Source organism: Cyprinus carpio, chromosome B12 (genome assembly GCF_018340385.1).
Source record: "Cyprinus carpio isolate SPL01 chromosome B12, ASM1834038v1, whole genome shotgun sequence".
NCBI classification, from domain to species: domain Eukaryota; kingdom Metazoa; phylum Chordata; class Actinopteri; order Cypriniformes; family Cyprinidae; genus Cyprinus; species Cyprinus carpio.
The window spans coordinates 16,027,403-16,043,770 of record NC_056608.1 but is presented as its reverse complement, the minus strand read 5'-3'; the positions used below and the strand labels follow the sequence as shown (position 1 = coordinate 16,043,770).

General features: G+C 35.9%; 2 protein-coding genes across 5 annotated transcripts; both read left to right on the top strand.

Annotated features, from left to right (window-relative positions):
- The first annotated feature begins 100 nt into the window (after positions 1-100).
- mrpl10 (mitochondrial ribosomal protein L10) lies at positions 101-2,916 on the top strand. The gene is made up of 5 exons (XM_019089945.2): positions 101-219; positions 652-821; positions 933-1,097; positions 1,180-1,324; positions 1,512-2,916. Exons 1-5 carry the CDS (start codon positions 180-182, stop codon positions 1,766-1,768), a joined length of 777 nt encoding a protein of 258 aa, XP_018945490.1. The 5' UTR covers positions 101-179; the 3' UTR covers positions 1,769-2,916.
- osbpl7 (oxysterol binding protein-like 7) lies at positions 2,775-15,312 on the top strand. 4 transcript variants are annotated; one of them, XM_042735627.1, is made up of 25 exons: positions 2,775-2,915; positions 3,101-3,156; positions 3,250-3,338; positions 3,414-3,509; positions 5,458-5,686; positions 6,004-6,147; positions 6,253-6,306; positions 6,422-6,535; positions 7,390-7,545; positions 7,769-7,871; positions 7,961-8,079; positions 8,162-8,248; positions 9,044-9,194; positions 9,308-9,438; positions 10,211-10,303; positions 10,535-10,700; positions 11,232-11,518; positions 12,092-12,229; positions 12,312-12,375; positions 12,468-12,546; positions 12,637-12,781; positions 12,876-13,026; positions 13,863-13,989; positions 14,149-14,271; positions 14,348-15,312. In XM_042735627.1, the coding sequence occupies exons 5-25, from the start codon at positions 5,555-5,557 to the stop codon at positions 14,454-14,456; spliced, it is 2,673 nt and encodes an 890-aa protein (XP_042591561.1). In that variant the 5' UTR covers positions 2,775-2,915; positions 3,101-3,156; positions 3,250-3,338; positions 3,414-3,509; positions 5,458-5,554; the 3' UTR covers positions 14,457-15,312. The 4 variants fall into 4 exon arrangements, with proteins under 4 accessions (XP_042591561.1, XP_042591560.1, XP_042591562.1 ...); XM_042735626.1 differs by having other exon boundaries at positions 2,778-2,915; positions 3,028-3,156; XM_042735628.1 differs by having other exon boundaries at positions 2,778-2,915; positions 3,028-3,156; positions 3,221-3,338.
- Positions 15,313-16,368: the final 1,056 nt, after the last annotated feature.

The window sequence follows — 16,368 nt, the reverse complement described above, 5'->3', positions numbered from 1 at the left end:
GCAGTCGGTTTTGTAACTAACCTCTAATTTTTGGAATTCATTTAGGAATTAATAAAATATATATAATTTTGCGGTATTTATTTATTACTATAATTTTTTTTTTTTTTAACATAACCATTAAGACTTTTATTTTGTAAGTACGATTCAACAAAACGTTCCCACGTCAAATCCGGATCAAGATGGCAGCGACCTTGTGTGGCAGGCTTTTCCCGAAATCGGGTAAGATTTTGGTTTGATATTATTGCATAAAATATTAGAAGTAAATAACATATGTAAAAAAGACAATACCTGTCATTTACAACCATGTAAATAATGAATTACATCGTAAAATTACATACTATGAAGCTATTTGTGGTAACGTTACTGTGCAGCATACTCATCACCTATCAGAGAATATGCAATTCATATTTGAGAGGCACTTAATGTTATTTGCTACATCTCTTCATATTTAGCATTTGTTATGTATGCATTTTGGATTTTCGGCAAGCCCTTGTATTTATTTTCACGATTAAAACTCGAGATGTGATGGTCTCACGATATTAGTGAATCATTTTATGGCATCCTTTACATTCATAATGTAATTTGAATAGTAATGTTTATATTCTAGCCTTAATGTTATTCTTACCAATATTTACATATTATAACCTACAGGATGGCTGCCATTAAGCCAGAGTGTTCGTCACGGCTCCAAAGCTGTCACTCGTCACAGAAAGCCATTACACTTTCTCAAGCAGAAGCTGATGGCTGTCACAGAGTACATTCCCCCCACACCCGCAGCTCCTCCAGCTGCTTTGGCTCCACGAGTCAGAAAGACTGAGGAGGTCAATCATTGCTATAGCCTACTGAACACTATCTTACAAGGCTTAAAGTGTGTTATATTAAGTGTTTAAGTGATGTATGCATATCTCTACTCTCTTTCCTTTTCCTTTTAGGAAAGTGCTCTGGCAGTTTTGTTGAGGAAAGACCTAGAAAACTTGTTTAAGGAATGTAAGATGATTGCTGTGGTCCAAAACAATGCAATCAATGCAGAGGACCTCATGGTGCTGAAACACAAACTGAAGAGACACAATATCAGTGTCAAGTTCTTCCCAAACCAGGTAATGGCAAATTACAGTGATGCTTACCACTTTTGAGATGTGCGCTACTGCGTTGTGACATTTTATTTGTGTTTCTTTGCAGGTGACAAGGTCCTTTCTCAGCAACAGCGTTTACAGTAACATGTTGCCTCTATTTGTTGGCCAGACTGTGATATTTGTTAGTAAAGAGCCAAAAGTTAAAGAGATGCTCCAAGCGTTAAAACACAGTCCTCAGATGGTGCTGTTAGGTGAGTGTTTTTTAAGCATGAACTTGCATTCTTAAAGGAATAGTTCACCCAAAATGGATGTCATCACAGGAGAAAAATAAGCACTGATCAAGCATTTTTATTTCATTTCTTGGTAAACTATTCCTTTAAATATCTTCTAAAAATGGTTGGTATCGTCTCACAGGCTTTCTGAACAATTTTCTTTCAGGCGCTTGTATAGAGAACACATTGCTTTCATATCAAGGCATTCTCAGTTACTCCAGACTCCCGTCTATGACCACTATCCAGGGTGAGATAGTTGGGGGTCTAACCATGATGACTTCACAGACTGTCTCAATGCTGCGTCACCATCCAGCTCACCTTTCCGCCCTCCTTCAGCAGTACGTCAAACAGCAAGGCTCTGGGGACTCCACAAATGCTGTTACAGATAAAGAAACTTCAATAATACAGGAAGCAGCAGCTTGAATTTGATCAAATAAATGAACAGCTGTGTATGGTTGACATAAAATGCATATAATAAAATGGAGTTATTTAAAGTTGCATTTTTGGTCATTTATATGCTATAGTTGGAGGTGAATATTTTGTTTGTCAGTGTTCATATTGTGAAGACCGGGGCTACATTTCATAAAGGCAACATCTCTGCTGTTCTCTAGCAGTGATTGTGTATGTTGGTTTTAAATGACTAGTTAAACACTGAATTAGAATAATATTAGTAATAATTCTGTCTTTCAAGGTAAAATTTCAATGACATTTTGTAATCTTATACAATTTAAGAATAACAATAAAACTATGTATATTTGTTAATAATTGTTTTACTGTTAAATGTTGCTGAAGAGCCACTAATAGGCTATTTAATGGCAGATTCCACTGTGACAACTTACCCCATATAGCTTGGCACCAAATGTCAATGTGCTTATTGAACTGCATTTTTTTTTCTTTAGCCTCCATGGTGGTAATGCAACAGCTTTTTTCTAGTCAAGTATTTTAGGTATGTACAGAAATTGTCAGTTTATATTAATAGGCACAGTGTCTATTCTATTTTATTTATTTTTTTGCCAGGGGTCTCCAACCCTGCTCCCTTCTCTCTTCAGCTTCCTGCACACTTCAATTCCAATCCTGCTCCAATACACCTGCCTGTCCTTTCCGGTAACCCTGAACACTTTGATTAGCTGGTTCTGGTATGTTGGGTTAGGACTGGAGTTGAACTTTGTAGGACAGTAGCTCTCCTGGAGCAGGGTAGAGACTCAGACCTATGCCTTTTTGGATATTTAAACAATTTAAAGCAGGTCTCTTCAAATCTTGCCCTGGAGGGCCAATACACTGCAGAGTTTAGCTCCAACCCTGATCAAACTCACCTACCTCAGATTTTCTAATGATCCTAAAGACATTGATTAGCATGCCCAGGTGTGTTTGATTAGGGTTAGAGCTAAACTCTGCAGGAAAGTGGATTTCGTGGGCCAGATTTGAGGCTCCCTGATTTAAAGTGTAGTTGAACTGATTTGCAAGTTAAAAAGCCAAGAGAAACATGTATTTGTACCACCAAAATAAACACTAGCTAGTGGTCACGGATCCTGATTAGTGATAATCTCAGGATTACTTGATGTTAATCTAGGTCAGTTAGTCCTTTATGGTTATAACTCTGGGTTTAGTGTAGAAGTGTCTCTGTTTTTGACATGCTGCTTCATTTTAGGCCAGTTTTACAATTATGTATGATTCTCTTTCAGGAAAAAAATCATGTGAATTTGTAAAACCTCTCTATGAATTAAACGTGTATGCTCTGTGTATGGGGTCCAATAGAGGGTTACCCACTTGACTATGACTACATTTGGAGGTAATCTCATCTCAGTAAACAGGTAATGGCAGAGCAACTCAGTAGTTTCAGATGTAATGCATCTGAATGGCTGACTGTCAGTGAAGTTCCTCCTACATGAATGTAATTCCAACAGTTTTTAAGACACTAATGCGGATAATGATTTGGCGGATGTTCAGTCACCAGCGGAGGATATTTGGGAGCTGTCAGTCATACATCGTTCTGGTATGGACATGGAAAATCTGCATTCTTGCATTTTTAGTAGAAAGTGGTTGAACTGGTTTCCTGTTCTGAGAGTAGAGTGACGCAAAGTTATACAAATGGGGGAACGTGAAACGCTTGTAGAGATCACTCCGAGATACACCACACGCTGCTGGCCAAGACCAGGAACCTCAGGTAAGAGCTTGAGTTACAATACTTAAAGAAACTTTGTGGTTTTAAATGCTGGTAGCTGTAGATCTATATGTTTAAAGTGGATTTGTATATTTACTGTATGGAAAACAGCATTTATTAACTGCATGGTGAACCTAACTGGAGAAGTAACTCAAACACAAGCCCAAATTGCCTATAAATATAAAAAACGATTTCAGTTGTTCAGACACGACAGTTTTAAAGCGCATCCAAGAGTTACATTTCTTAGATGGATATTGATTAATTTTTTGGCATCGGCAGCTTGTGATCATGCGGTTACAGGTAAGAACTACAGTTTTCTATTCTGTAGAGTTCATCTTAATTTTAAATTAGTTACAAAGAGCAAGTCTTCAGCTACACTAGGCTATATAGTTTCTCAATAATACACACATAGACATTTATGTATGATTGAGATGTATGAATGATTGGAAAAGTGCTTATTTTGGCATATGCGTTTTATTGTTACCCATTTGAGTTTGTAAATTGATATTGTTCAATTAAAAAAAAAAAGTGGTTCTCAACACGCTTGATGATGCTTCACATACTAGACAAGGATGACTGGCTACTTTGTCAGACCAAAGCTATTTAACAATTATTATAATTTATAAAATCGTGTTATAATTTACAGTGAAATCTACAATTAAATTAAATAGCCTACTCTGAATTACTAGATGATCTTTCTATGTTATTATGATTATCCAAACGTGTATGTCACACTGTTTTTCTGATGCTGTACATCATATTTACTGTGACCTGTCAGCATGCTCACGGTGAAAAGCTATTCAAGCTAAGGGCTTCTAAAAAGGGTTATTCAAAGCCAATTATCGTAATGACGCTAATCCTCTTCCGGGACTGTTACCTTTGTGAGGTTACTATTCATAAGCATGTGTTACTGTGCATATTCTGCCTTCCATAAAAAAGACATCTAAAACTATTTAAAACTTACATAAAAACAATGATGATTTTTGGTAATGATTAAATAATTCCAATTGCTTTTACCTCAGATAGGCCTATTATGTTATCAAATAGTTCATTACTCTACTGCAAATTCAGCTTTTTACAAAACATCTAATTTGCCCTCATTCTAGTTTAATGGGGATGTATGAGCTTGTCAGTGTTGTCAAGACAATAAGAGATTCTAGAAAACATGTTTGGTTTCTGTCACACCTCTCTGATGACATTCCATTCTGCTTATATCTAGGAAAAGGAATTTGTCAATAATCTGCCAGTATGCAATTGAGAACAAACAGCAATAAAGGTGTTTCCTTGGTCCATAATGGTTTTAGCATCATTTAGACTGTTATGTAATTATGAGTGTATTATTTTGGTTTCTTTACTTTGCGTTACCAGGATCGTGTTGGGTTTCATATTAAGCCATTTAAAGTGTTTATGAGACAATGAACCAATGTGATCTAGTAAATGGAAGAAGTTAAAAGTCCTGCTTAGGAAGTGTTGGTTAAGGCAGATCCCTGGTTAAGGTGTTTTCTCTGGACACTGTATTGCTTCTGTTTTTGTTTGCTGTCACTGTGCCGGTTAGCCTACTGCACTGGCTATTTATGGCATTTAATTGTACAAAACATTCATAAAAGTAGCCCTGAAACATAAAGGCAACTATATATTTTCATGTACTGTTTGAATAATAATAATAAAAAAGAATTGCAATATTCCAAAGACATGTTATTTTCAAAATTAAGTAATTGTCGTTTATAGTTTTACTGTACTAAAAATCAAAACGGTATAAAAATAAATGATAGTGTTTTCATGGTATTTTTAAAAACCTCTATCAACAATGAGACTAATTGTTTCCCTAACCCTGTTGCATAATATAGTATACAATTAACTTTCTTAGCAGTCCTAACACATGCTTGTCTGACTAACCAGTAAATAATTTGTCTTTCTAAAAATCCCATAATGTAAACTCTTTGCTTTGCAGACATATTGTGCTCTAGTGTACAATGAGAAGGAGTCTCTAGCAGAGCGTATTTTCACACCAAGCTCGACTAATAAGTACACAAGAGGACATTTTCAAAATGGACTCCCACGGGTCTTCACTGGACCATGCCCAGTCACAGCTGAGTGGTGTGGAGAAGGTCTCTAGCAGCTGGCATAAGCCCACTCATTCCAGGAGCAGCAGCACAGCATCCTCACGTCACTCACGGCTGGTTTGTACCATCTACCTGACACAAACACACTCAAACTCTGGTTTCTTCAACTGATTTTTGGACACACCTACATAATTTCCTTGCAAGTACATATGTGAAAAGCTAGCAGTAGGAGTTCTGCCCTTGGGTGTTTGAAACCAGTTTCTCAACTCCTAACAAGTGTCTAATCAGATGGTGTAAAAGCCAAACCAACAAGTTTATGTGTCTTAACAAGCTCAACAGTTACGTTTCGTTCATAGGGATTACATGTTTTAAATGGCAGACGCCCTGTTGTACGTCAACTGTGATTGCATTTTTTTTCCCTCTGTTCCAAATAGCATATTAAAGACTGGGAAGTAATGGGTGACTTTCCAGTAGATGTGAACTTCACTGGAGAAAACATGCAGGATGCGCATACTCCAGGAATCTGTGATGGCTACTTGATGAAGAGGAGAAAGTCGCCTCTTAAAGGGTGGCATAAGGTATGAGGAAAAAAATGTTTCATTTAATCTTTTCCTTAATAGTTGTTGGGATGATTGTAGAACAGTGTAAAATATAATGAACTTTAAAGTTATACTTTCTTACAGAGATACTTTGTCTTGGATAAAGGGATCCTGCGATATTCAAAAAACCAACATGATGTAAGTATGCTAATTATCTTTTTCCTTACCAGAAACTGCAGATGATCCATCTTAAACAATCATGAACAATCATTCATTTTTTTTAAGAAAATTTTTTTTTTTTTTTTTATAACAGTTTTCCAAAGGGAAAATGCACGGTGCACTAGATGTCAGTCTTGCAGTTATGTCAGTGAACAAAAAAGCAAGGCGCATAGATCTGGATGCTGGAGACATTCTGTATCACATGAAAGTAAGTTATTGCATATTGCTGCCATTAACTGAATGAAATTTATTCATTTTTGTTTTAAAGCTAATATGATGTTTAGTTCTATGGAAGCTTGTTTTTGCCACGGGATAAAAAAAAAATTTAAAATGGTAATTGTGACTTTCACAGTTCTGACTTTTTTCCTCACAATTCTGAGTTAATATCTCACAATTAAGACTTTTTCAATTTCCAAATTGCAAGATATAAACTCAATATAAACTCAATAAAAAAAGTTAGAGTTGTGAGATGTAAACATTGAATTCTGAGGGGAAATGTCAGAACTGCGAGATACAGTCTTAGAATTGTGAGGCATTGCGAGAATAGAAGTCATAGTTTATATTTTGCAATCCTGATTTTTACCTCATATTTTTTTTTCTCATAATTGCAAGGGGAAAAAAAATCTGATTTTGAGATAAGATGCAACTTACTTTATTATTTTTTTTAAAAAAATTCTGATTTTGAGATAAGATGCAACTTACTTTATTAAATTTTTTTTATTCTTTTACTGAAATGGGCTTCCATAAGTTCAATTCTTAAACACTTGTCCAGGATCTTCCAAACTGGGGTTCACAAGCCCCTTAAGGTTTTTGAAGGAAATGCAAGGGGTTCATGAGTTTATGAAAAGCTAAGAATTAATTAAATCCATCATTTGAAAATAAAAACAATCAAAATAAAACATTTTAAAAAGGATTAAGTTTTCATTTGTTTATCTGCATGTCATGTGACTACTTTTCCTTCATCCAACAAATTATGCTATTATTTAATCAAATAAATAAATAAACAAACAAATAAATTCACTGTCAAAAAAGTCAACTGACCTCATTTACTTTTCTAACTAGGCCAAGACTCCGGATTCATATTACACATGGATCACCAAGCTGAGTGCCCACAGGATGTATAAGAAAAACGAGGCTGCACACGTTCACAATGGCTTCCTCCAGGCCCTGTCCCAGAGCAGTCATTTATCTCACAAAAACTGTCCCATGCAGGACATGGTGAGTAAAGTGGTTCCTACATTGACTTCCTGTTGCCCTCTAAATCACCAGGGATTAGGAGAATGTGTCCTCACAGTTTAAGAACAAGACAAATTAGTGATTAGACCTCAGTGTCCCAGATGGACATTTTATTGGTAAATGTACATTAATAGATGCCTCTGTGATTTAATTGTTTATTTGTCTGATGGAAGTTACAAATTGATGTCTTATTAACAAATTCTAGGGCAAGTCTAATGTGGGTGAACCTCTGCCATGTGTCAATCCTGCCATTAATGGGAAAGTGTCAGCTTGGCTACAGACCCAAGAACCTGGAATCTGTGCACAAGGTACAGCTGTGCTTTTAAATAGTAATGAAACTGTAATAAACGGATGCATAAACACAGAATAAGATGCACCGCTTTGTGGTGTTTTCCAGAACTTACCCGTTGTCAAATGGAGCTGAATGAGCTGCAACAGCTGGTCCAAAAGTTGCACTCTTTAGAGTCTGGCCAAACGGTCAATAACGGAGATCTCCAGAGAATTATCAGCATGCAGGTTAGTAAAAGCTGTAGGGTGAAGACAGGCCTTTACTAAAATGACTTGCAAGTAAATGTTCCCACATGTGTTTGACCCACAGAATCTCCTTCTCGATAAGCCCAAGAAGAAGAGTGAAAAGATTTGGGGTCATTCTCGCACTCTGTCTCGAGTTGAGGCTCTTGGAACGGTGAGGCTGCTCAGTTTACAATTTCTTCTACTTGATATTAGGATATTTAAGATAAAGCCCTGGAAGCAATGATAATCTTTGCCTACAGGGATTGCCGTGCCATTGGGATTATTTCATGTTTTTCACAAAGGTTTGGAAACCATAATGGAATTTATTCCATATTCATATGCAGTGTCATCCCAAAGATCTCTGTGTATCTTTTTATGATTTTATTTTTGCATACTGTAGTCAGGCATTTGTGTTAATGTATAGTAAGCATTAGAGCTTCAAAACCACCAGTAATTTAGTCAACTCCTTTTTTACATGAAGTCGTTCCGTGGGATTACTAAATCGGTAAGTCAGCACAAGAAACACTGATTGTAAATTCCTTGTTAAGTTTGACACAGTATACCAAGTAGCAAATGCTTTACACCAGATGGTGGTCCTATTGCATTTTTCATATTGCATAGTTCCACTCAGAAGTTTGGGGTTGGTACGTCTCTTGCCTATTTTTAAATGTTATTGTAATTTAAAACAATTTAATATATTTATAATTTTTTTCAGGAATTTTTGATAAATAGAAAGTTCAAAAGAACAGCATTTATTTGAAATATAAATTATTTGTAACACTATAAATGTCTTTACTCTCACTTTTGATCAATTGAATGCATCCTTGCTACATGAAATTAATTCACTGAATGTTCGTCTATATTGTATTTTAGTACATGTACTGTAGCTTCTGATTGTTACATGTTGCAAACATTAAATAATAATCTCCTTCTACTTGTTTTCTACCCACTTTTTTTTTATATGCAGCTATCATCAAGCCACCTGACCAGTTCTGCCCACCTGGGAACCTCTGTCCCTTCAATACCCGATTATGTCTCCACCCAGGCAACCCCACCAGCCTCCACCTCATCAGAAAGCAAGAAACTCCACCAAGACATCTGCTCCATGTCCTTGAAAGGTATGAAAGGATAACACCTTAATGATTTTATAGTTGAAATTTAAACCCAGTTTATGCTTATTGCTATATTAGTTATATAATTTTAAAGGTCAGCACTGTCCTTTTCCTTATAGTCCATGCCTCTTTGTGCACTGCACATGAGGCTCTTGCTCAGGAGCGCCAAAGGCTGCTGGACACCTGGTCTAGCAGGGAGCTTCACCACACCACCTCTGCCCAGATCAACAACCTCTGCAGCCTGGCTGAGGTGACAAGGACTTATATTACTTATTGAAAAAAAAAAAAAAAAAAGTGCAGTGGTATTGCCTTGAAATTTTATGCTTGCATGCAGAGAGTACATTTACTGTAGCTTATCTTAAAAATGCTGTAAGCTTATAGAGCTTAAAAACAAACACCCTTACTAGTAAATGCTTTAATACAGTGGTTCTCAATCAGGGGCCTCAACAGATTTCTAGAAAAGGTCAAGATGATTTGAAATGATTTAAAACAAGCATTAAAATATGCTAAATAAATAACTGAAAATGTCTGATTATTTTATTATTATTGAATAGTTCTTCCAAAAATGAATATTCTGTGATCTTTTACTCACCCTTAAGTATTTCCAAACCTGTTTGAGTTTCTTTTTTTTTCTGGTATTTTGAAGAATGCTGGTATTCAAACAGTCACTGGTCCCCACTGACAGGTACTTTTTCCATACCATGGAAATCAATGGGGACCTACAGCAGTTTGGTTACCCACATTCTTCAAAATATCTTCTTTTATGTTTATTAGAAAAAAGAAACTTGTACAGATTTGGAACGGTTTGAGGCTGATTTTCATTTTTGGGTGAATCATCAAACAACCGGTGAAGTTATGGGCTCTTTGAATATTGTTGTTGACAATGAGGGGCCTTGGAGTCAAAAAGGTTGAGAACCACTGGTTTAATAGTTTATTTTCATTGCATTACATGTTATGTTTTACTGCATAGATGTGTGTGTGTGTGTGTGTGTGTGTGTGTGTGTGTGTGTGTATATCTTCAGTTAGATGTTAAGTCCCGTCACACCAAAATCCACAAACTCTCAGTGTCCTCCGACTCCTCGGAAGAGTCCTTCCATACTGTGCTACAAAGGAAGGTGTGTCTCTTTCTACCCAAAACCTACTCATCCTGTTCCCATTTTCGTCTCTTTCTTTCCCTCCTCCACCCTCTGCTTTTTTTATTCTGTTTACAGGTTGATGGGTTTCACCTACTGTACTTCATATGCCGACAGGCTCTTTTGTCCTATCATAGTTTTATTTTCATAGCAGTATGATGCAATCAAGCTTACAGTTTCTGACTGTAACATGTCTGTCTCTGTTTCACTCAGTCTGGCTCAGGCCGTAGTTTGTCTTTCCATGCGCCCTCTGTGGCTGACTCAGTGGCAGAGTATTTTGATGCATGTGATGAGCTTATGTGTGCGAGCTCTTCTGAGATGTCCGATGAGTCCGGTCTGAGTGATGGATCCAGTAATTCAGAGCCTGATGAGGCTCATGGTTAGTAAAATTTAAATTCTCTGTAGGCACATGTGTGGTGTTTAGATGTCCATATTTATTACCATTCAAAAGTTTGGGTTCAGTTGAAGAAATTCATACTTTTATTCAGCAAATATGCAATAAATTGATCAAAAGTGACAGTAAAGACATTTGTAATGTTACAAAACATTTCTATTTCATTTGAACTTTGAATGCTAAAAATGTGTATCATTTCCACAACAATATTAAGCAGCACAACTGTTTCTTGAGCAACAAATAAGCATGTCAGAATTATTTTTAAAGGATCATATGACACTGAATACTGGAGCAATCAAAGCAAAAAATTACATTTGAATTTTTTTTTTTTTTTTTAGATTGAAACTTGATCAATTTTTAGATTGTCATAATATTTCACGATATTTGTCTGTGCTGTATTCTTGATCAAATTAATGCAGCTTAAGAGACTTCTTTTAAAAAAATTTTTTTTTAACTTTTGTTCATATTAATCTATTACATTGGGTTACAACATTTATCTTTTTCTTATGAAAACAGCAATGGCTTCAAGCAAGTACAGGGCTAGCCTTTCAAAGGCAGCACCAAAACTGAACAGCATAAAGAACACCGGACGTCGTACTACACTGCCTGCAGTCTGCCCTGACAACAGCCACGTCGGATTGATGACTATCCTCTACAACAACATAGGGAAGGATCTGTCCCGTGTCTCCATGCCAGCAGCTCTGAATGAGCCTGTGTGCCTGCTGCAGAGACTCTGTGAGGAGCTGGAATACTCTGACCTACTCGACACTGCCAATCATACCGATGACCCCTACCAGAGGATGGTAATAATTACAGAAACTTCAGCAAAACTGTATATGTCCAAATGATCACAAAAGGAGTGATTCATTTAGAAGTGTATAAATGATGTAATATACTATTACTATATCTGTATACTGTAATGTTTTTGAAAGAAGCCTGCTTTTAATTGATCCAACAAAAAACAGTAATATTGTGTGATATTATTGCAATTTAAAATTGTTTTCCATTTTAATCTATTTTCCATTGTAATTTAATCCTGTGATGGAAAAGCGTTTTTTTTTTTTTTTTTTTTTTTTTTTTTTTTTTCTTCAGCATTATAACACCAGTCTTCAGTGTCACATTATCTTTCAGAAATCATTCTAATAAGCTGATTTTGTACTCAAATAACAAGAAGATAATATTATAATGTTGAAGACAGTTGTTCTATAATGAATAGAAAGTTCAAAAAACAGTTTTTACTGTCACTCCCTATCAATTTAATGCATCCGTTTTGAATATAAGTATTCATTTCTTAAAGTATATTCCTTCTGACCCCAAATGTTTGAACAGTAGTGTACTACTTCATATTTAGAAAATTCTGTTTTGTCCTTGTAAAGGTTTATATCGCTGCTTTTGCCATATCTGGCTATGCCACGGCTCAGTATCGCAACCGTTACAAACCTTTTAATCCAGTTCTGGGAGAGACATTTGAGTGTATCAGAGAGGACAGAGGCGTCAGCTACATTAGTGAACAGGTAATTAATAATCACATCTAATTATACGTCAGATAAGTTGCTATCAAGCAGTTGTTTATCCTGTGGTTTTGTTTGCCCTCAGGTTTCCCATCATCCACCAATATCTGCGTGTCATGCAGAATCAAACAATTTCAACTTCTGGCAGGGTATGTTTTAAGGCCTGTGTGACGATGTCTTAATGTACTGTGTGTTTGAATTTGAATCTCATTCCTTTTTTAATTCTACATGCTGAGAGCAGACCAGAGATGGAAGAACAAGTTTTGGGGCAAATCTTTGGAGATTATGCCAACAGGGATGGTGAATGTGACTCTAAAAAAGCAAGTATCTGCTTAGGTCTCAGTGGTATCGGAATCTTAATTCTGAAGTGTTAAAGAAGAATTCTGATCTTTGATTTACTGTACTTGTAGATACGGGGACCACTATGAATGGAACAAAGTGGTGACATGCATCCACAATGTCCTAAGTCAGCAGCGATACCTCGAGCACTACGGCGAAGTCATTATTCGCAACCTGAAAAGTTCGGTTTGCACCTGTAAGATCACATTTGTCAAGGTGTGTTTGGTTTTGATTGCAAATTTTGTTCATTTGAGTACATATAGATGAAGTCTTTGTACAGAAGCCGAAAATGTTTTTTTTCCCCTCTCAGTCACGTTACTGGGGTTCAGATGGTTCCAAAAACGAAGTGCAGGGTCAAGTTCTAGATGAGACTGGTAATGTCGTCCATCGTTTTGGTGGTTTTTGGCATGAAGGCATCTTCTGTGACACACTTCCCAATCCACAGTGTATCTGGAAGCCAAGTGAGTAGTCATCTTTCAATAATTTTATTGAATACTGTTTTATTTTATTATTGTACCATTTTATTGAAGTCAGTGAACAGCCCACTGCTGCAAACTGACATTTGCAACCCAAATTACTTTTGTGATGTGTTTCTGTGTGAAACAGAATATTAAATGAAATTTTATTTTATCAGTTGGGAATTATCCAGACCGAATGTGTTTGCTTAGAAAATACTAAATACAAATTTGAATAATGGTCAGCATTATGTAATATCTCACGCTGCCATGGACTCTCTTCACATTTTGAGGGTTCCCAACAGCAGAAGTCATAATAGTTGGTAAACTTTGATAGTGGTAAACAGAAACTATAACAAACGTTGCATAATTTTTGCATCCCCTTTTGCCCCAGTGGAAAAAATCAAAAACAAAATAACTTTTAGTATAGGGAGCAGTTCTCACTTAAACAGTATAGCTTATTAACATGCATATTATTAACACAATGACTGTTTTTAGTACTTATAAAGCACATATTCTGCATGACCATATTCTACATCCCTAATCCTTCCCAATACTTAAACTTAACAATTACCTTACTAACTACTAATAAGCAGCAAATTAGGAGTTTGAGGCAAAAATGGACGTTAATGGTTTGTTCATAGTGAGAATTGGACCTTAAAATAAAGTGTGACCAACAAAAGAAAACAAAACATAATTTCTATAACTGACCAGGAATGTATTGGGTCAATTCTGAATAGGATCATTTCTGATTTTATGACTGATCTGTTGACAAAACAAATAAATGAAAAATGCATCTTTATATTGGGAGATGTTTTCAGAATGTCTGTGCTTCCTTACAGATCCACAGCCCAAGAACTACATAATGTACTATGGCTTCTCTAGCTTTGCAATGGAGATGAATGAGCTGACCCCTGACCTTAAGCCCCTGCTGCCCCCTACAGATACACGCTTGCGCCCTGACCAAAGGTGAGACCTTCCTAATAGACAATGATAAATAGACAGACGTTTGAGCCAGAAGAGTGCTACATAAATGGATTGTTTCGATTCTGTTCAAAATATAGCAAGTCCATGAAATGCTTTTTTTAGATCGTCTGTTTTAAGTTTGCTCTGTGTTGGTGGTGTTAGGCTTCTTGAGGAGGGGAAAATAGAGGAGACTGATAAAAAGAAGGATGAAGTAGAGGAAAAGCAAAGAGAAAGGAGGAAGATTCTGGCCAAGAGAGGAGAGGAGCATGTCCCTCGCTTCTTCAGGTGAGTTGACATCAACCCTACAATTGATTTCTTCATATGAATTAGAGTTGGAATGTTAAAAATTCCCATTTTACAGGAAAACTCTGGATGCTGCTGGCAGGGAAGTTTGGATTTATAATGGAACGTATTGGAAGATCAGGGATAATCCTGGTTTTGCCAATGTTAAAAACCTGGAATTATGGTGAAGGCGGCAGATTGCTGCAACACTGTGGACACTTGATGCCTGTGATAAATTCAGTTTGCATACAGTTTTTGAAAGACTATACAAACTTGGAGCTTTTGGGAGCAATGATGAATTGCCATGGGTTTTTGTACTAAACCAAATCCATTGAGCAAGGATGATGCTTTTAACAAACCGCAAGAGGACGGATACATTTTGAAGATTTCTATTTATTTATTGTTGAGGAGACCAAAACTTGGTGGACAGTTTGACCTTGTCTTCCACTTTGGATAAAATATAAGCCAAACGGTAAATGAAAATGTATGCGAGTTCTGGAGATGTTTAGTTTTAACAATTACAAACACGCACATTTCTATGGATAATGTTAAATTACTTTTCACTTTATATAAGTACTTATGTGCCGGTGGAAACAACAGGAGTCTGGATAAAGAAAATTGATTATTTGATCATATGTAATATTCAGAGGTCTCTAACTTTTTCTTCTGTTAACTCACCAGTTTATTTAAGGACCATTATTTCTCATGTCTCAACCTGAGCAGGACTGAGCAGTAAATGGATTAACTCTAATTTGGGCCCTTATTGACTTTTTGCTAAAGGTGGTTTCTAAAACGTGTCCACAGCACTCTTAAAATAGCACGTCTAAATGTCATATTTTGGTTTTAGACAATGATATTGTATTTATTGGGATTTAAGTATGAATTAAACTCACAGTTTCAACCCAAATGACCATTTTGTGTAGGCCTGGATGAAAAAAATCATAGTGTACAGTACAAATGTACAACTTTCAAGTCATCACTTGTTTAGTTATTTAAAACAGCAAATTTTTTTTTTTTACAGTATTAAAGAATGGAAAAAATTAATTTGTATAGTTCAGTCTTTATTACATTTAGAATGAATCAAAAACATCATTTAATATTATATACAGTGTTTTGACAGCTGGATCTGAGGCTCAGTTTGCTTGGCTGAGGAAACCTACTACAGAAGCACCTCTTTTATTATTAGTAACATTACTTAAATTGTTGCTTTTAACTCAACAGATAGACAAGGATGGTGCCAGTCAGAGAGAATTACCTAACTAGGTTCCTGCTATTGACACTCTAAGATATGAGGAGCATAATGTCCACCAGGGGTCAGTCAAAACATGGATTGACTGCTAAAATGACAACAACAGACCATTTGATCATTATTTTCAATGCACATCAACAGTAACAAACTTCTCAGTGCATTTCAGTGTATAAAAAGAAACCAAACATAAACATTAATTATGCATCTATTAAATTAACATAGAGACACTTTAATTGCACTTTAAAATACAAATTTGTTCTTTAATATTGATTGTCAGACATGCCATATCTTGCAGCCATTTTCTTCTTGTTTATCATTGTCAAATTCTCAATGACTAACCTTAATAAACCCATAAGCAAATTAACGAATTACATTTGTAATATATTAAAAATTTCCCAGCATCTAAATTGCATGGTATATACTAAATAACTAAGCATGATATCTGGCAATGGGTTTCTAATCCAGTAATGGCATTTTAAAATAATGTAGTCTTAACCATATTACTCTTGTTTCATTTGCTTTTGCATCAAAATACATGTATGAAAAATAAACAGAGGCAGTTAGAGTCTGTTTGCTGACTTTTTAAAAAAACTGTGATCATAGTGGCCACAGAATATTGATGCTATGTTGATTTTTGCAGCACTTTACAATTTCTCGGAAACTTCTATGAACACAGATCGCAATGCATTTTAACGAAGAGTCATCATTTTTAATTGTTCTATTTTACAGTGGTTTCATATTAGGACATAGACCGTATGCATATGTCTGTGTGCATATTTGTGATCAGAAGATGCAGAAAGCTTTTATAAATGGACAGTTCTGAGTTCACAGGCATCCGGTTTGTTCCAGAA